The sequence below is a fragment of the Rhinoderma darwinii genome, chromosome 2, assembly GCF_050947455.1.
Source record: "Rhinoderma darwinii isolate aRhiDar2 chromosome 2, aRhiDar2.hap1, whole genome shotgun sequence".
Taxonomy (NCBI): Eukaryota; Metazoa; Chordata; class Amphibia; order Anura; family Rhinodermatidae; genus Rhinoderma; species Rhinoderma darwinii.
In genome coordinates this window covers 88,506,296-88,526,678 of record NC_134688.1, presented here as the reverse complement: position 1 = coordinate 88,526,678, position 20,383 = coordinate 88,506,296, and the positions used below count along the sequence as shown (strand labels likewise).

Genomic DNA, 20,383 nt, shown 5'->3' with positions numbered 1-20,383 from the left:
ATGAGAGATACTGTATTTTTCAGAATATAAGACCCACCAGACTATAGGATGCACCTAAATTTAGACAAAAGAAAATAAGAAAAATAAATGCCATACTAATTAAAACTTGTAAGGCTAAGTTCACGCTAGCGTTAGTATACGTTTACCTCTCTTCCGTCAGATGGAAGAGAGGATCGAAATATTAAAGCAAAAGTGCAGTCTGCAAAACTCTTGTTTCCGTGAAAAAAAACGGAAACCTAGCAAACGGAGACAAACGGAAAAGCAACTGAAACAAAAGAACTACCATTGAAATCAATGGTAATTATAGCGGAGCTGTTGCTTTCCGTTTAATCTTTCGACCCTCTCTTCCTCTGACGGAACGTATACTAACGGTAGTGTGAACTTAGCCTCATACTGATTAAATCTCATACACTGTATTATATTTATAGCACGATCTGAGGGTTGGGCATGACACACTTTGAGTCATGCCCAGGCTCCAGGTTTTCCTGGAGGGTTCCTTTAACCCCTTCCCCCTGCCCTAATGACCAAGCCATTTTTTACATTTTTCCATTGTCACATTCGAAGAGCTATAACTTTTTTATTTTTGCGTCGACATAGCTATATAAGGTCTTGTTTTCTGTGGGACAAGTTGTACTTTTTAATAGCACAATTTTGAGGTACATATAATTTATTCATTAACTTTTATTAACTTTTTTTTTGGGGGGGGGGGGAATAGAAGAAAACCTGAAATTTCACCACTCTTTTTTTGCGCCCTAAATCTACGCCGTTTACCGTGTGATATAAATAACACAACAACTTTATTCAATGGGTTGTTACGATTGCAAAGTTATAGATTTTGTATGTTTTACTACTTTTACACAGTAAAAACACTTATTTTTCAAAATTATTTGTTCTTGCGTCTCCATATTTGAAGAGTCATAACTATTTTATTGTTCCGCCGATGCATTTGTATGAGGGCTTTTATTTTGCGGGACGACTTGTAGTTTTTATTGGTACCATTTGAGAGTAGATGCGACTTTTTAATCACTTTTTATCACATTTTTTTAAAGTCAGGATTAACAGAAAACAGCAATTTTTCCATTGTTTTTTATTTTATGTTTTACGACGTTCACCGTGCGGGTTAAATAATGTAACAGCTTTATAGTCGGGGTCGTTACGGATGCGGCGATACCAAATATGTGTAACGTTTTTGCTTTATTGTGTTTTTTTAATAGTAAAGCAGTTTGTAAGGGGAAAAAGTGGATTTTTCATATTTTTGTTCACATTTTTTTTTATTAACTTTATTCAACTTTTTTTTACTTTTATACTAGTCCTACTAGGGGACTTTAATATGCGATCCTCCGATCGCTATTATAATACACTGCAATACTTCGTATTACAGTGTATTACTGCCTGTCCGTTTAAAACTGACAGGCACCTGCTAGGACATGCCTCTGGCATGACCTAGCAGGCATTTACTACGGGCAGACCTGGGGGCCTTTATTAGGCCCCCGGCTGCCATGGGAGACACAGACACTCGGCGATCTTATCGCCGGGTGTCAGTGGGATGAGAGGGAGCTCCCTCACTCTCTCCAAAACCACTCAGATGCGGTGCTCGCTATTAAGCACCGCATCTGAGGGGTTAAACGGGTGAGATCGATACTAATATCGATCTCACCCGGTCGAGCAGGGACGCCCCCAGCCCTCAGCTACATCTGGCAGCTGAGAGCAGGGAGATTTGACAGCTCCCTGCTCTGTTTACTTTATTCTGATGCAGCGCCGTGGAATGGCGGCGCTGTAGAATAAAGCCCACTAATGACCGCCGTGAAAAGGCTTATCGGCGATCATTAAGGGGTTAAAGGCTATGTACACCTTTGAAAATGTTGTTTTGTTTTGCTTTTATTGATAAAAATCAGTATGTTTGGTGCAATTTTCTAGTTACTTTTTATTAAAAATTATTTTAACTTTTTGAGATACACCTGTTTTGTATCCTGTATACAGAGCAGCTATATCTTGCACTGAATCTGTCAGGTCAGCAGCATTGACGGGCTCAGTGTCAGCGGGTCCTGCGGGTCTCTGACAAGTATCATCCACCTGATATCGATCACATCTAAGTTATGAACTTAGATGTGATCGGTAACAACTGACCCGCTGACACTGAACCCGTCAGTGCCACTAACCTGACGGATACAGGGTTCAGCGCTAGATACAGCTGCTCTGTATATAGGATACAAAGCAGCTGTATCTCAAAAAACAAAAATAATTTTTAATAAAAAGTAATTAGAAAGTTGCACTAAATCCACTGATACACATTTATATAAACTATTCAAAGGTGTACATAGTTTTTGTGTAAGCGATCAGGGGGTTTTGTGTTACCGGTATGCTGACAGTCAAAAATACACACTTTTTAGCATGATTTTTTTTCTCCGAAAAATACGGTCATTATGTAGCATCTGCACAAGGCCTTATGGACATAATATGGCCCCATGTAACCTCTGAGTTATACAAAGCCATAATATATAATTCTAAAGGGACTTACTGTACAATATGTTTCGATTTCATACATAAACTTACTGATCTTTTTCTGTCCGATTCCATGTGAATCCAACAGATGGTGTATTGCAGAGCTGTTCTACCCTAGGCAGGGGCGTAACTAGGAAAGACTGGGCCCCATAGCAAACTTTTGACTGGGGCCCCCCCTCCCTGGGTGACACACAACCCCCCCTTGTAGATAGTGCCTTTTTTACAGCCCCCCTGTAGATAACGCAATACAGCCCCCCCTGTAGATAATGCAATACAGCCCCTATAGATAACGCCATACAGCCCCCTGTAGATCACGCCATACAGCCCCCTCTGTAGATAGCGCTATACAGCCCCCTCTGTAGATAACGCCATACAGCCCCCCTGTAGATAACGCCATACAGCCCCATTTGTAGATAACGCCATACAGCCCCCACTGTAGAGAACGCCATACAGAACCCCCCCCTGTAGAGAACGCCATACAGCCCCCCCTGTAGATAACGCCAAACAGCCCCCCCTGTAGGTAACGCTATACAGCCCCCCTGTAGGTAACGCCATACAGCCCCCCTGTAGATAATGCCATACAGCCCCCCTGTAGGTAACGCCATACAGCCCCCCCTGTAGGTAACGCCATACAGCCCCCCCTGTAGGTAACGCCATACAGCCCCCCCTGTAGGTAACGCCATACAGCCCCCCTGTAGGTAATGCCATACAGCCCCCCTGTAGGTAACGCCATACAGCCCCCCCTGTAGGTAACGTTATACAGCCCCCCTGTAGGTAACGCTATACAGCCCCCCCTGTAGGTAACGCTATACAGCCCCCCTGTAGGTAACGCTATACAGCCCCCCCTGTAGGTAACTCTATACAGCCCCCCCTGTATGTAACGTTATACAGCCCCCCTGTAGGTAACGCTATACAGCCCCCCTGTAGGTAACGCTATACAGCCCCCCCTGTAGGTAACGCTATACAGCCCCCCCTGTATGTAACGCTATACAGCCCCCCTGTAGGTAACGCTATACAGCCCCCCCTGTAGGTAACACTATACAGCCCCCTGTAGGTAACGCTATACAGCCCCCCCTGTAGGTAACGCCATGCAGCCCCAACCCCCCAAAAAAATCTGACCTATAGTGTGTCCTACAAAAGACATGTATCCCCTATCCACAGGATAGGGGATACATGTGTGATCGCTGGTAGCGATAGGGAGAACGCGGGACCGAAAGTCCCCCGAAGTTCTCCATGACTAACCTCTGACTTCCGGTGTCTGCGCAGCTCAATAAAAATGAAAGGAGCGCTGGTCACGCATGCGCACAAGCGCGACCGTCGCTCCATTCATTTCTATGGAGCTGCCGACACAGACCCCGGAAGTCCGAGGTTTGTGCTGGAGAACTTCAGGGGACTTTCGGTCCCCCGTTCTCCCTATCAATGCCAGCGATCACACATGTATCCCCTATCCTGTGGATAGGGGATACATGTCTTTTGTTTAATGGCAGAGCGGGGAGATACCTCCCTGCTCTGCCGTAGTGGCAGTTGCGCTGTAGCAGCCATAGCGGCTGCTAGCGGAGCCTCCGGACATGGTGGGGGCCTGTGCCGGGCCCCGTAGCAGCTGCTACGGCTGCTATAGCGGTAGTTACGCCACTGACCCTAGGAGCACTGCTTTTAGGGGAGAATACCCACGTGACGTAATGCGGAACTACACAGAGCACCATATGGAGGCACACAGAGTGCCTATCACCATAGTACGAAGCCATTGTGACTTTATGTGCCTCCATACATGCAGATTTGCTGTGCATGTGCCTTTTTTTGTGTGTTTTCTGACATTTTGAGAAATATAGCACCCAGATCAACAATGAAAGCAACAGGTTAAAATTATACTTTTCAACCCTCCCACATTGCCTAGGATTTTAACAAAAGAAGGGGGTGTCTCGGACCCCAGAAGTGCATGCAAGTCTTCTGCAAAGCAAGGTCAGTCACTCTTTGGCTGGTGCTGTTTCGGGGGGACATTCTAGCCCTTTTGCAGTAAGAGGGTACTCGCTGGCACTGCTTATGGGGGGCATCCTAATTGTTATTGGGAGTTGGGCATGCCAGTATTTAAGGGTGGTATCGGTAACTATGGTTTAAATGTTTGAATTCATAAAGCATCAGTCTTACGACATGTGCCTCAGTATTTTCTGAGATCCCAGCTCATCAGACACCAGCAATACATGACGAACACCCCTGAACAATGCATTGAGTTAATCTAGCAGACTAGACTAAGCCAAGAAGAGGCCAAAATCATGGTCTACTACTGGATATACTGTACTTATAAAGAAAGTCTTATGGAAGGAATATTATTACTGGAACACATTAGTGTTTGAAATAATGGAAATTTATGCGCCATGTTTCTACATACAATAGAGCGCTTGTAAATTCGGCCTCTGTTTGGTATTTGGCACAGTATATAAAGGGAAAACATACAACTGAAAAAATACATTTGCTCTGTTTAGACTACTCTTTACTTATACATATGGACATTTTCCTAGTGCAATGACTCATTTTCATGGAAACCTCCTAGGGATCCTGCTTGCATCTGTAGCTGAGCCAGCAAAGGGTTAACCTAGTCCTATCAATGCCTCTGTGAACTGTCCTGTAATGGGCTGTGGAGCTGCATGTGGCTGTTTGCATAAATACAGTTCAGCGGGAAGACGTGTGTTAGTGATACTGTGCACTACAGGTCAATGCCACAACATTGCAGCAGTTTAGCCGTGGGGTTTATGTTTCCACTTTTAACTGCATAAACTGTGGAGCATGGAAAAACAGTTTGGCCTTTGATAATCAACCTTTGTTTTTACCGATAATGATTTCATAAACAAAGAAAACAGTACTTACATCATAGGAATGTTTTTTTTAAGTTCTTTTTCCCTAAAATACATAAAAATTACCAGTAAATTACAAGGAGAGCACCTTCAGAAGGCATCATCCAGCTTTCCCACACTCGTGAATGACAAATGATCTGTTTAGGCCGCTTTCAAACTGCATAATACAAACTGCATAATACAAACTGCATAATACAAGCTGCATAATACAAACTGCATAATACAAACTGCATAATACAAACTGCATAATACAAACTGCATAATACAAGCTGCATAATACAAACTGCATAATACAAACTGCATAAGGGCATGACCACACATGGCGGAATTCCTCCGCAACTGTCCGCATCAATGCCGCACCTAATCCGGGTTGCGGATTACGGCTGCGGATCTGCACAAAATGTGCAGAAAATTGATGCGGACTGGCCGCTGCGGACTGCAGGAAAAGTGCTTCCCTTCTCCCTATTCAGTGCAGGATAGAGAGAAGGGACAGCACTTTCCCTAGTGAAAGTCAAAGAAATTCATACTTACCGCCCGTTGTCTTGGTGACGCGTCCCTCTTTCGGCATCCAGCCCGACCTCCCTGGATGACGCTCCAGTCCATGTGACCGCTGCAGCCTGTGCTTGGCCTGTGATTGGCTGCAGCCGTCACTTACACTGAAACGTCATCCTGGGAGGCCGGACTGGAGACAGACGCAGGGAGTTCTCGGTAAGTATGAACTTATATTTTTTTTTACAGATACATGTATATTGAGATCGGTAGTCACTGTCCCGGGTGCAGAAACAGTTACTGCCGATCGCGTAACTCTTTCAGCACCCTGGACAGTGACTATTTACAGACGTCTCCTAGCAACGCTCCCGTCATTACGGGAGCCCCATTGACTTCCTCAGTCTGGCTGTAGACCTAGAAATACATAGGTCCAGCCAGAATGAAGAAATGTCATGGTAGTAAAAACAATACGCTCCGCAGCACACATAAGATCTGCGGACTTCATTGCGGAATTTTGACTCTCCATTGAAGTCAATGGAGAAATTCCGCCATGAGTCCGCAACCAGTCCGCCACTGCTCCGCAACAGACAGAGCATGCTGCGGACACCAAATTCCGCTCCGCAGCCTATGCTCCGCAGCGGAATTGTACGCATCGTGTAAACGAACACTGCTAAATTAAAGTGAAAGTCAATGGAGAAACGGCTCCGCTGCGGATTAACGCTGCGGAGTGTCCGCAGCGGAATTTAAGTGAAATTCCGCCATGTGTGAACCCGCCCTAATACAAGCTGCATAATACAAGCTGCATAATACAAGCTGCATAATACAAGCTGCATAATACAAACTGCATAATACAAGCTGCATAATACAAACTGCATAATACAAGCTGCATAATACAAACTGCATAATACAAGCTGCATAATACATGCTGCATAATACAAGCTGCATAATACAAACTGCATAATACAAGCTGCATAATACAGGTGCTTTTTTGCGCTAATATTACAAATGCAACACCTGGACCTCCCGCTGTTCATCAGAACGGGAGTTGCAGCAACATAGATGCCTATGTGGCGTTACGTTCGGCTCTGGTAACCGCCGGTGGTTGCACAAAGCACCTGTATTACGCCAGTGTGAAAGCGGCCCAAGGCTGGATGAGTACACATCGTTTTGCTGCATTTTTCATGGGGTTTTCATTGGCTTTCTTCACTGGGGTTTTATTTAGGTGGAAAAACGCAGCGGCCATATTTTACATTAAAGTCTACAGTGAATTAATGAAAATGCTACATATAAAGTATCTTGGTTTGTGGGGTTTTTAAAAAGAAAAAAACAAACAAACGTAGCATAATCTGGGTATGGTGCTTTTTGTGGCGTTTTTCCCATAGGCTTCTCTATAGGACTTGAAAACTGCATGTAAAAAAAAGTACAAAATAAAAAAAATGCCATAAATTATTTTGGAAATAAACACCATGAAAAACGCTTGAAATTCATGGTGTTTTTTTTTTTTCAATAGTTTAAAAACAATAGTGTGTTTAAAAGAGGACTTAGGCGCATGGACACGGCAGAACCAGCGACACATAAAGACCCTAGGGCTCTGTACTACGGAGCCGATATATGGAGCCTTCTAAGGGCATGACCACACGTGGCGGATTTCCTCCGCAACTGTCCGCATCAATGCCGCACAGAATCTGCGTTGCAGATTCTGCAGCGGATCTGCACAAAATGTGCAGTACATTGATGCGGACTAGCTGCTGCAGACTGCGGGAAAAGTGCTTCCCTTCTCCCTGTCAGTGCAGGATAGAGAGAAGGGACAGCACTTTCCCTAGTGAAAGTAAACGATTTTCATACTTACCGGCCGTTGTCTTGGTGACGCGTCCCTCTTTCGGCATCCAGCCCGACCTCCCTGGATGACGCGCCAGTCCATGTGACCGCTGCAGCCTGTGCTTGGCCTGTGATTGGCTGCAGCCGTCACTTACACTGAAACGTCATCCTGGGAGGCCGGACTGGAGACAGACGCAGGGAGTTCTCGGTAAGTATGAACTTATATGTTTTTTTACAGATACATGTATATTGAGATCGGTAGTCACTGTCCCGGGTGCAGAAACAGTTACTGCCGATCGCTTAACTCTTTCAGCACCCTGGACAGTGACTATTTACAGACGTCTCCTAGCAACGCTCCCGTCATTACGGGAGCCCCATTGACTTCCTCAGTCTGGCTGTAGACCTAGAAATACATAGGTCCAGCCAGAATGAAGAAATGTCAAGTTAAAAAAGCAAGACGCATCCGCAGCACACATGACATGTGCATGACAGCTGCGGACTTCATTGCGGAACTTTGAATCTCCATTGAAGTCAATGGAGAAATTCCGCCATGAGTCCGCCACTGCTCCGCAACAGACAGAGCATGCTGCGGACACCAAATTCCGCTCCGCAGCCTATGCTCCGCAGCGGAATTGTACGCATCGTGTAAACGAACACTGCTAAATTAAAGTGAAAGTCAATGGAGAAACGGCTCCGCTGCGGATTAACGCTGCGGAGTGTCCGCAGCGGAATTTAAGTGAAATTCCGCCACGTGTGAACGTGCCCTTACAGCACTGTATTACAGAGATATATATACCCCTAAAAGCTTCCACAATACTGCATCTGATGGAATATGCTATGATTTTTCTGTCAGATTCATACAGAATATCACAATAAAAAAACTCTGTATGCTTCCTGTCCAGGGCAGCCGGTGGTATGTCCCGGTTTCAACTGTATCTGCATCCTCAGGACACAGATATGGTTGAATCCAAAGGTGGAGCAGGGAACCATCAGCTTCCTGCTTCAGCATTCGTTATGTAACGTCAGCCATGAGAGCGGCTCGGCACAGACAAGTGCAATGCAATGATGTCATCGCGCCTGTCTGTGCTGAGCTACACAGAGCACAGCCAAGAGGAGCAGAGGAATCTCCTCCACTCGTCGTGGGAATGAGGATTCGTGAGTATTTATTTTACTATTTTTTTATTAGGCACTATGCTGGGTATGGAGGCTACTAAGGGGGCATTATACTGTGTGGGAGCAGCTAAGAGGGCATTATACTGTATGGGGGCAACTATGGGGACATTATACTGTGTGAAGGGCAACTATGGGGGCGTTAAACTGTGCAGGGCAGCTATAGGGGCAGTATACTAGGTATGGGGACAGCTATGGGAACATTATACATTATACTGTATGGGGCAGCTATGGGGGCATTATACTGTATTGGGAAGGAATGGGGCATTATACTGTATAGGGGCGGCTAGGAGGCATTATATTGTATGGGGAAGCTATGTGGCATTATACTGTGTGTGGCCTCTATGGGGGAATTATACTGTGGGGAAGCAATATGGAAGCATGATACTGTGTGAGCTAAATTAGGTGTATATGGATGGGATTAGGCGGGGTTAGAGGCGTGGCTTGACAGGGGAATTTTTTTTGCATCGGTTGTCCCTTTTTGCAATACTTGAAAGTGGGGAGGTATGCACATCCTCCTACTCATATTCAGTTTTCTTCATTAAATAGGCAGATGTGCTAGCATTAGCAGGCAGTGGCGTAACTATAGGGGTCGCAGCGGTCGCAATTTTGACCGGGCCCCGAAGCCAGGGGGCCCGCGGCCCCCCCGCACTTCATCAATGAAAAGTTACTATAGTAACTGGGGACTATGTAATAAACTACACGGGCCCCTGTCACTATAGTAACTGACAGTACTTACCTCCCTCTTTCTGGAGTGCAGCAGAGGTTCTGACGTCACAGCGCGACGGCCGGGCTGAAGGCCCCACATCATTTTATTCGGCAGAATAAAGAGCACAGGGCTGATTTGGCATTTTGGTTCGAGTTTTTGCACATGCACAATGAAAAGTTCTTCATTATGTCCCCGGTGGTGGACAGTGTTGATTGGGAGTTATTTACAGAAGCGGCAGGGGACATGAGTTTTGGTGCTTATTGCAAGGGACAGTAGTGTGCGACTCGCTGGCCGCAAGAGTGGGTGGATCTGGGATTGGTAAAGAACCTTGCTTTCCTTGAACTCTTTCCTATTCTAGTTGCAGTGGAGATTTGGAGCGATAGGTTTCAGGACAGCAAGGTTCGTTTTCATTGTGACAATCTGGGGGTGGTAGTGGCCATTAACAATGTGTAAGCTTCTTCCCCCCCCGGTCGTCCGCCTTTTGAGACATTTAGTGTTGCGATGCCTGTCCCTGAACACGTGGATAGTTGCGGTCCATGTCCCTGGGGTCCAGAATGACATTGCGGATTCTCTTTCTCGATTGCAGTGGGGTCGTTTTTGGTTGTTGGCTCCAGACGCGGATTTGGAAGGGATCTCCTTCCCCGAGTGGCTGTGGGGGCTGGCTTACGAGCCGCGGGAGGATTGATTCGATCTTCTCTTGCACCCGGGACTTGGTCTACTTATGATTCTGCGTGGAGGAATTGGGAAGTTTGGCTGGCGGCCCTGGATGGGGTAAGGACAGACGAAGATCGCCTGGTGGCGCTGCTGGTTTTTCTGGGTCAGATTTCTATCGCGTGCTGGTCAGTATTCAGGGTTAGTCGTTTTGTGGTAGCACTGGCCTTCGATTTTAAGCTCCGGGGTTGCAGGGATATTACAAAAAGTTTTTTTGTTGGCCAGGCCCTGAAGGTTTAAAGAAAGGGGAGGGTGTTACCTGATCTACGCCGCCCGGTGTCTTTTGTGTTATTGGAAAAGTTGTGGGAGGTATTGGTGAGTGTTTGCTTTTCAGATTTTGAGATGACTCTGTATCGGTTGGCATTCTCGTTTGGCGTTTTTTGGGGCCATGCGGTTATATGAGCAGGTGGCGCCTAGTACTAAGAGGGCTGGGGGATGCGGATGGAGGATGTTTTGCTGTCAGATAAAAGTGTGGACTTCTGGAGTTCTAGTATTCATAGTAACATTACCCATATGAGAATGAACATACTCTACAGTCCCCTGATGTACAGGCCAGACCCGGCAGAAGGCCATAGGGGTTGGCCACCATGATTAGGGATGTAGGTAGGGAGAGAGTTAAGGGAGTTAGGAGGGGTCGTTAGGAGTTAGTGGGGGTGAGGGTTAATGGGGTGAGGCTAGGTGTATTTAAGGGTGGGTTAGTGTGGTGTGGAGGGGCGCCATTACGGGAGCAGACAGCGTTAAACTTGTCCCGTCCTCCAGCCCTAATTTCTCGTTAGTTATGTATATTGACAAGTCTGTGATTTCGCTTTGTTGCTCGTTGTTTTTGCTTTTTTTTACAGGCACTAGAGGATCCTGAGGAGCGGTTATAGCAGTCGCATCAGTAGCATGGCGGATTGGGGTTCCTTGGAGTTGGTGGTAAATTGGTGTGGGGGGTATTCATCGGGGGTATGGTCCCTCCCTAATTTATTATGGTTTAGTGGTCTGGTCAATTTGGGCTCCTGCTGGGTGGTGTCCCGGGGAGTGGTTGCAGTTTAGGTCAGCCAACTGCAGGTATGACGGTGCCCCTGAGCCTATAGGGTGATGGCTGGGAGTAAAATACGATGCAGGTTGGCTATTTATGTTGACAGACTTTTTTAGCTCCAAGGACTCGCCTTCCATTGTTATTCTTATATGTAGATTGTTGTTTCCACTATGTTTGTTTGTAAATAAAATGGCTGTTGTGGCCAAATTTATCCGACCCAAGGTGTCTGTGTTTTCTTATAGGGAATGGGTTGGGTAGGTGGTATGGCCATTAAGGGTATGTTCACACGAGGGCGTCCGTAACGGATGAAATTACGGGGATGTTTCAGCCTGAAAACATCCCCGTAATTTCAGCCGTAACGGCATGTGCAGGCGCTTGAACGTCGCGTCCATTACGGACGTAATTGGTGCTGCTAATCATTGGAGTCAATGAATAATGGCTCCAATTACGGCCAAAGAAGTGACAGGTCACTTCTTTGACGCGGGTGTCTATTTACGCGCCGTCATTTGACAGCGGCGCGTAAATTACGCCTCATGTGAACAGACAAACGTCTGCCCATTGCTTTCAATGGGCAGATGTTTGTCAGCGCTATTGAGGCGCTATTTTCGGACGTAATTCGGGGCAAAAACGCCCGAATTACGTCCGTAATTAGTGCGTGTGAACATACCCTTAGGGGTAGTATTCATAGTAAGATTACCCATATGAGAATGAATGTACTCTATAGTCCCCTGATCAAGGTTTAACTAAGAAGCTGAATAGTTTTAGGATAGGGCTACATGGCGACATTGGCTGCGACGCAGGTCTCACTGCCAAAGATCGCTGTGTCACGCATCACAAGTAATGTAAATAAATGTGGCCGCATTGCGACCTGCAGGTTACCGTGACCATAAGACAACAGTTGAAAGAAATTTAGTGGGTTTGGATTTCTTGCGACTGTCGTGTTGCGGTTCTGACAACTCGTGGGTCACAACTCGGCCACATTCACTTTCATTACTTGCGATGCAGGCAGCGCGACACCGCGATCTTTGGTCGTGCGAACAGTCGCTGTATAGCCCTAGACTCAACAGGAGAATGCAAGTCAATAGGGGGAATTTATTAAACAATGCAACACGATGCGCAAGAAACACCAGTCTTTTGGATCTGCCCCAGTTACTTATTTACGTTTAACTTTTGGATTTTAGGGGGAAAGACTCTTTAAACTGTTTTATTTGACATGAAATACAGCTTCCTGGTGTAATTCTGGGGATGGATTCATCACTGAGTGTCTGAGAATACTCGCTGGCTGGTGAATCATCCCTGTATAATCAGAGCATGCAGCCATGTCTCGTCATTCTCCTCTCCAGACATATACTATGAGGTATGTACTAGCTAGACGGCTCCTATGACGTTCTGACCTGACAGAAAGGGCTGCTCACATCCTCCGCCTCTATGGGACATTCCAGGTGATTTTAATTAAAGTACAAGCCATTAATGGAACTACATAGAGCAATGTAATCTGATGCCCTGTAGGCGGTTTCAGTACATGGGGGAAAGACATAGCCTAGTAGTCCTTTCGTTAAATGAGGGGGTTTATTATGTATTGCAGCAGCAATGCCAAGATCTGCACCCAAGAACACCCAGTGTTGGCTTTTTACTATATAAATACAAACCAGCAAGATGTCATCACTGCGGCAGACGCTGTTCATTCATAAACCACTGCTAAATTTTAATCTGTCTGGATACCATATCAGGAAAAAGTAATGCAAAATAAAAGGAAGTGAGGCAAAATGTCAGCCCTAAAAATGAGCACATTTTTCTTGTGATTTGCTGTCATGGTTTTCTAGGGCTGGCAAAACGCAAATTGGGCAAAAACTGTGCTCACCTCTAGTCAGTCCCTGCTTGTGGCCACTTTTAATCTTGTATAATATGTATATATATGAATAAATACCGCTTTAGCTCGATTTACACTGTCCAAAAATTCTCCCAACATATACGCCTAAGGGTATGTTCACACACACTATTTACGGACGTAATTCGGGCATTTTACGCCTCAAATTACGTCCGAAAATGCGCCTCAATAGCGTTGGCAAACATCTGCCCATTGAAAGCAACGGGCTGACGTTTGTCTGTTCACACGAGGCGTATATTTACTCGTCGCTGTCAAAAGACGGCACGTAAATAGACGCCCGCGTCAAAGAAGTGTCCTGTCACTTCTTGGGGCGTAATTGGAGCCGTTATTCATTGACTCCAATGAAAAGCAGCGCCCATTACGTCCGTAATGGACGCGGCGTTCAAGCGCCTGCACATGCCGTTACGGCTGAAATGACGGGGCTGTTTTCTCCTGAAAACAGCCCCGTAATTTCGGCCGTTAATGACGCTGTAGTGTGAACATACCCTAAGAGTATGTTCACACTACAGCGTCCGTAAGGGCCGAAATTACGGGGCTGTTTTCAGGAGAAAACAGCCCCGTCATTTCAGCCGTAACGGCATGTGCAGGCGCTTGAACGCCGCGTCCAATACAGACGTAACTGGAGCTGGTTTTCCATGGAGTCCATGGAAAACGGCTCCATTTACGTCTGAAGAAGTGACATGACACTTCTTTGACGCGGGCGTCTTTTTTACGCACCGCCTTTTGACAGCGGGGCGTAAAAAAAATGACCGTCTGAACAGAACATTGTAAAACCCATTCAAATGAATGGGCAGATGTTTGCCGACGCTATTGAGGTGCATTTTCTGACGTAATTTGGGGCTAAAACGCACGAATTCCGTTCGTAAATAGTGTGTGTGAACATACCCTAAGTGTCTATAGAGTTTAATGGACACAAGTATGTCAAAAGGGTGTATCTTTGGCATACATTTGACTGGGGTAAGTCCGTATTCCACAGCCCGAACTGTATTGAAAAGTGCATTCAACTGCGCTTCTCTTTTTCTTTTAATGACCGTCTACTACAGGGTACCGGTGGTCATGTTCTCAGGAGAAATCCTAGTGTCAAGACAGGCGCCAATCAACCCGAGAGTAAAGGCTACATTCACATGAACGTGGCCAACCTTGGACATGAAAACGGCAGTTTTTCATGTCCGAGGTACACCCGTGCGAGCTGCGACACCCATTATCACGAATCCCCCATGTACTGGAGTCTATGGAGGGATGCGTGAAACGCAAAATAATAGGACATTCTTTCACAGACACCTCAGACACTCCGTTGAACGGCCCCATTGAAATCCATGAGTCCGTGTGATGGCTGATGTTTTAACGGCCATCACACGGACGTGATACACGCTTGTCTGAATGAGCTCTAACACATATGGTGGCATTGTCACTCGCGTTCTATGGCTAGACAATGATGTCATATAACCCTATTTTGTCTGTATCATGTGTCCATGTATCGTAAAGCTTTAAAAATAATTCGATATAAACATTCCCACGTATGAGTATACAGGGACTGGTAGCAATATGCTTATCCAGTTTATTTACCGAGGGGATTAACCCTGTGTTATCTTACAATCCGCTTCCAAAGCTTCACTATCTCTGACATCTGCACTCCTTTTTATCTTATGCTAAATGCCAACATCCTAGTAATCTTGGTCATGCATCAATCTGACGTCAGTGTGATAAGTGAGGGGGACTGGCTGTCCCTCTCTCCACATGCAGAAAGTGTCTGAAAGCTATTACTCCATTCATTCCCTCTTTCTCCGAACAATGAAGCACTATGTGCATAAAGCTGAATGTCACCGAGCTGGATACAGTAAATTTCTCTGCAGGGATGCTGGCCCTTTATACTGTCTGCAAGTGAAAGCATAATAGTAAAATCTAACAAGCTGGGTCTTTTCTTTCTTCGTTATATTAAAGGGGTTAAACTGCATGGAAAAACCCTATTCTAAATCTGGGGTCCCCCCCAAGCTAGCTGATCATACATTGTCCGTTGTCTGAGACCCCCTCCCTTCTGAATCGTCTCAGTTAGGGCATACTCACACGGGCTGGTCAAATCACGACTTATCCCTGTGATTACAGCAAAATTTCCGCAAAATACTGCAGTTATGCAGGGATTTCACAAATAATGGGGCATTTCTATATGATTTTGTGGTATTAGCGGCGATAAAGCGTGATTTGACCACGCTGTCGGAATACACTCTTCGGGCGCAAGGCCTTATTACTTTATGGCCCTGTACAACCTTTGAGTTGCACATAACCGTAAAAGAGCGCTCATAAACTTCTATGGAGCTCTACTGTTCCTCCATATGTCTATCATTGCATACTAAGGCTTCGTTCACATCTGCGTTGGGACTCGTTGGGTTCCGTCTGAGCTTTTTGTCAGGGGAACCCATGAACGGAATCTAAACTAAAAGAAACGGAAACCATAGGTTTCCGTTTGCATCACCATTGATTTCAATGAGGACGGATCCGGTGCAAATAGTTTCAGTTTGTCATTGTTATTTAAGGGTTCCATCGTTTTACGGAATGAATAGCGTAGTCGACTGCGCTACTGATTCCATCAAAATGACGGAAACCTTAAACAACATTGACAAACGGAATGGTTTCCAGTTTTTTCAGTCAGGATTGCGATCATGGGTTCCCCTGACAGAAAGCTCAGACGGAACCCATAAGCGTAGTCCCAACGCAGATGTGAACGAAGCCTAAGATTTATGAAAGATGAAAGAACTTACTATGCTCCATCAAACGCCGTACTACAGAGGTATTCTCTCCTAGAAGCATTACTTCTGGGGAAGAATATCTCCAACACGTCATGGCACATAGAAATGCAGGGGACATCCGTGCGTTGCGGTCCAACCTTCTGCATGCGGCTCTTCCACGTGCATTCCCGCTAAATCATTTTGGTTGTAGTTTTCTGATATTTACTGCTTTCCCCGCTTATAAAATGCTGTGGAATATGTTTTAATTATATGGATGATGATCTCAGTAATTGCAACATTTCAAAGTAACTTAGGGTGTATTCACACGTACAGGATTAGTTCAGCTTTTTTAATGCAGTTTTTGAAGCCAAAACCAGATGTGGATCATAAATGGTGATAAAATATAAAGGACAAACACTACTTCTCCCCTTATTTAACTCCACTCCTGGTTTTGGTTTTAAAAACTGAATAAAAAAAAAACTAAACAAAACCTGCACATGTGAATACACCCTTAGCATGTTTGACTAGAGCAATACTAAGCGCCTAACAAACCAGGAGTTCATCATAATGTTTGTTGTCGCACCATTATTAGGAAACGACAACATTGTCCTATTTTCCATCCGTTCATTAGGTCTTTTTTAACTCGTATCTCCATGTGACTTTGATGTGAAATCCGTTTACCTTTCTCTCCAGTCACACGTAAGATTTAATTAACATGTTACTAGAAACAAAGCGGTTTAGGATAATTGCATTAAGCATCAGCCTGTGGGACTTTGGGTTATTAAGATGCAAAATGAGAGAGAAGAGAAAACACACATAGAAGAGATAATTAAATCCACATACATAGAAAGAGAGAGAGAGGATCTGTTCATTGAACAAAAAGGAGGTGGGGAGTAGTGTTCCACCACCGCCCCTCCTCTATCTGTAGGGAACACCCTGCAGCTAATTTAGGAGGGGCTTTTCTTTTCATTGGAGTAGTTTTTGGGTTTTTCAAAGTCAGCTTGCATCCTACCAGGTCCCACTTCACATGGTCCCTTCTCCAGTAATCTAGTAAAGCTTTCAGAAGACAGTCATGCCGCCCTTCAAGGAGACTTGTGCCTTGCTGTCAGCCTGCCTCCTCCTTACCTTCATCTCTATTCATGGATTTAATTTGGATGTGGAGGAGCCAGCAGTATATAGTGGACCTGAAGGCAGCTTGTTTGGTTACTCGGTGGATTTCTACCTCCCGGATAAACAGAGGTTAGTTCTAGTGATCCATTGAAGTGTTTTATTTGTGACCTGTTGTTTATATAGCACCAACCTATTCCACAGCGCTGTACAGAGAAACGATCACTCATGTCAGTCGCTTTAGCCCTTGGAGCTCACAATCTAATTTCCCTATCTCTGGCACACACAGACAGAGGAGACCTGGATTAACCCTTGGCAGCATGTGTTGGCTCTTGTCATTGTGTTAGACTGTTCACATCCTTCCTAAATTCTGTTGGCAAATAAGTGTGAATCAGTGGACGTGAATGGAGACTATACAATCACAATTTTAACTCCTTGTTATCCTTGCTGATGTACTATTCTATATGTTATATAAAATGTCTGTATGTGATTGATCATTTAGTATTTATTTTCAAGTTCTTGGCAGAACTTTTTTTTTTTTTTTTTTTTTAGAGTTGTGGCTTTCTTTTTGTTCTTATGTTGCTGCTCTGTAACTCATCCCGCCCCTGACTGTTCCGTTACTTACACACTCCCTTCCATATTCTCATTTCCCTTCTCTCCACCAATACATATATATTTTTTTTCTCTCTCGAGCTTCCTCTTATTTATTCCAAGTGCAGAAATTCCCTCTACCTTCCCACCCCACTCTATGCTTTATAGATTCACACTCTTGTATGAATCAGCCCACCTATTACTGCCTAGAAGTTGTAACCTCCTATGCAGTCATATCTTTTGTGTCTGGATCTGGAAAAGGATCCTGCTCTCCCCATCTGTTTGATATTACCTGTGATGACCCAACTCCCAGTTTCCTGTAGTTTTTAGGTGCAACTGGAGTCTCCCAGACAGAATATTTTACTGGATGCTGTGGTTCTATAACTTAGAATTTATTTTGTTTTTTTTTTTGGTTAGCTACCCATTTGTGGCCAAAACTCCTTCTTTACTAATCAAGCTGGCAAATTACTTTATGTAGTGATTCCTAGGGCTATATGGCTGTTGTGCAGTTCCAGGCGCAAGAGTGGCATTCAGTCTGGATGGCATCAAGTTCCAAGGTTTTTTTTTTTTCTTTTGATTTCTATTAATTTCGACAGTGCGCATATATTGCAGTTAACTACTACATCTAAGAAAATGTAATGCCAGTCCATGTGCTGTTTTATTGTGTAATGGCTAATGCCATATAACGAAAATGAGCAGTGTTGTCCTTTTTAGCCCCAATCACACCATCCTGATGACCCCTTTAACACTTTGGTGTTACCAGTGTGTACGTGACTGTGCCCAGTCAGCTCCCGGTGGGCATAGGATCTCTGAGGGAAATGAGTGCTTCTCAATACAGCTCAGAGCCCACATGAGGAAAGTGAGTAATAATGTTTAACAGGACAGGGCTTCCTGAAACCGGACACGCAGCAACAGTGAGCATTGTCCAGCCCCTGTATAGCACCCACAGGAATCCAGAGCCAGTTCACTGGGATAATACAGGCTTTCCAGTGTGCAGAGAATGGAAATATACCTTTACGTATTGTGTTGGGGGACCTATTAACCGTTTTCTCTAATAAAATGTACTATACGTAGCTGCTAAGATCTTTTTAGTTGCTAATATAATGTTGGATTATTTTTTTTTTCTTTAGAATACTAGAACAATTGTGTTTATTAGTAGCTGTATTGTCCAATATGACTTATTGTAGAGCAGTGGTCCCTAACCAGTGGCTTGGGAGACACATGTGGCTTGTGACCTCCAGCTGTATGGCTCGCGATAGGATCCCTGAGTTATGAACATATGCGTTGGCTACAATAAGATTTCCAAATTGACTATATTGAAGACCTATCCTATCCTCTCAACGGTGCCAATTTGAATGGTGTAATACATATTTTCTACTGTATGTAGGATTTCAGACTTTTAATAACACTTTCTTAACTTCCGCGACCTGTTTCTCCATATCTTGGAATGTGGCTATGACAATCGCTCCTTTTTAATGTGGCTCACAAGATCCAAAAGATTGGGGACTCCTGTTGTAGAGCAAGATAAACTACACCCTAGATAACAACAACTTTTGAAGTGTTGCACCCATATGTGTTTGAGCAATACAATTTCTGTCTGAAGGTCCTCAGGCGCCGATCAACGAGACAGCTTGTTGATCGGCGCATGTCTTCTCCTGTCACAAGGAGCTATGTATGGGGACGAACGCTCGTTACTCTGATCGCTTGTCCCCATACGTTATCATGTCTACAGCGTGTCTCCCTGTTTACGCAGGGAGATTTGCTGCCAACAACGATGTTTTACTTTTTCAAGATCATACGATCAGCAGATGATCGAGCATTTTTTGATTGTTTATCTGCTGAACGCTGCCCTGTTTACACAGGCCAATTATCGGCGATGAACGTTATATGAACTATCGTTTGCCCGATAATTAGCCTATGTAAAAGGGCCTTTAGTCTTGTTACTAAGTTGTGTGAAAGTTTTTTTTATATTTGTCTGCGCCTTCGGTATGTTTGTCACAATTGCACTCTAAGGGTATGTTCACACGCACTATTTACGGACGTAATTCAGGCATTTTTACGCCTGGAATTACGGCCGAACATACTGCTAGAAAGCGTCGGCAAACATCTGCCCATTCATTTGAATGGGTTTTACAATGTACTGTGCCGACGGTCATTTTTTTTTTTACGTGCCGCTGTCAAAAGACGGAGTGTAAAAAAGACACCCGTGTCAAAGAAGTGCCTGTCACTTCTTGGGACGTAATTAGAGCCGTTTTCCATTGACTCCATAGAAAAACAGCTCCAATTACGTCCGTAATGGACTCTGCGAAAAACGCCTGCACATGCCATTACGTCTGAAATTCAGGAGCTGTTTTCTCCTGAAAACAGCGCCGTAGTTTCAGCCGTAACGGACGTGCACGTGTGAACATACCCTAATAGAAATGAATGGAGACCATGGTAGTGACTTGACTTTTCCCATTCACTTGTGGTGAGAGTAACTCAAGGTTAGAAAAGACGGACGTCCTAAACAGAATGTCACAACATGCAACGTTAGTTGTGTGACATCTTTCACCTGAGATCACTCTGCTTCAAATGCCGTACAACTGACCTTAGGCCTCATCCACCCAACTGTATAATGGATCTATACCATTCCATCTATTTGGATCAATAACAAGCCTCCTGTATGGTTACCATATTAGTACTGTTTTTTTTTCATCTGTGATCTAGAGGTAACTCAATTGGAATGACCGCTCTGTCGGTCTTCATATGGAAAGAATGCTGAACATATGTGGCGTTATTAACAACCAACTAGTGGTTTGTGTAAAT

At 44.7% G+C, this 20,383-nt stretch overlaps 1 protein-coding gene across 1 annotated transcript in view; it reads left to right on the top strand.

Annotated features, from left to right (window-relative positions):
• Positions 1 to 16,904: 16,904 nt before the first annotated feature.
• ITGA5 (integrin subunit alpha 5) overlaps positions 16,905 to 20,383 on the top strand; it is a 106,310-nt gene continuing 102,831 nt past the window's right edge. The window contains exon 1 of the mRNA XM_075851884.1: positions 16,905 to 17,119. Coding sequence (XP_075707999.1) covers positions 16,953 to 17,119 — 167 coding nt within the window. The 5' untranslated portion in view covers positions 16,905 to 16,952. The remainder of the gene's footprint in view (positions 17,120 to 20,383) is intronic.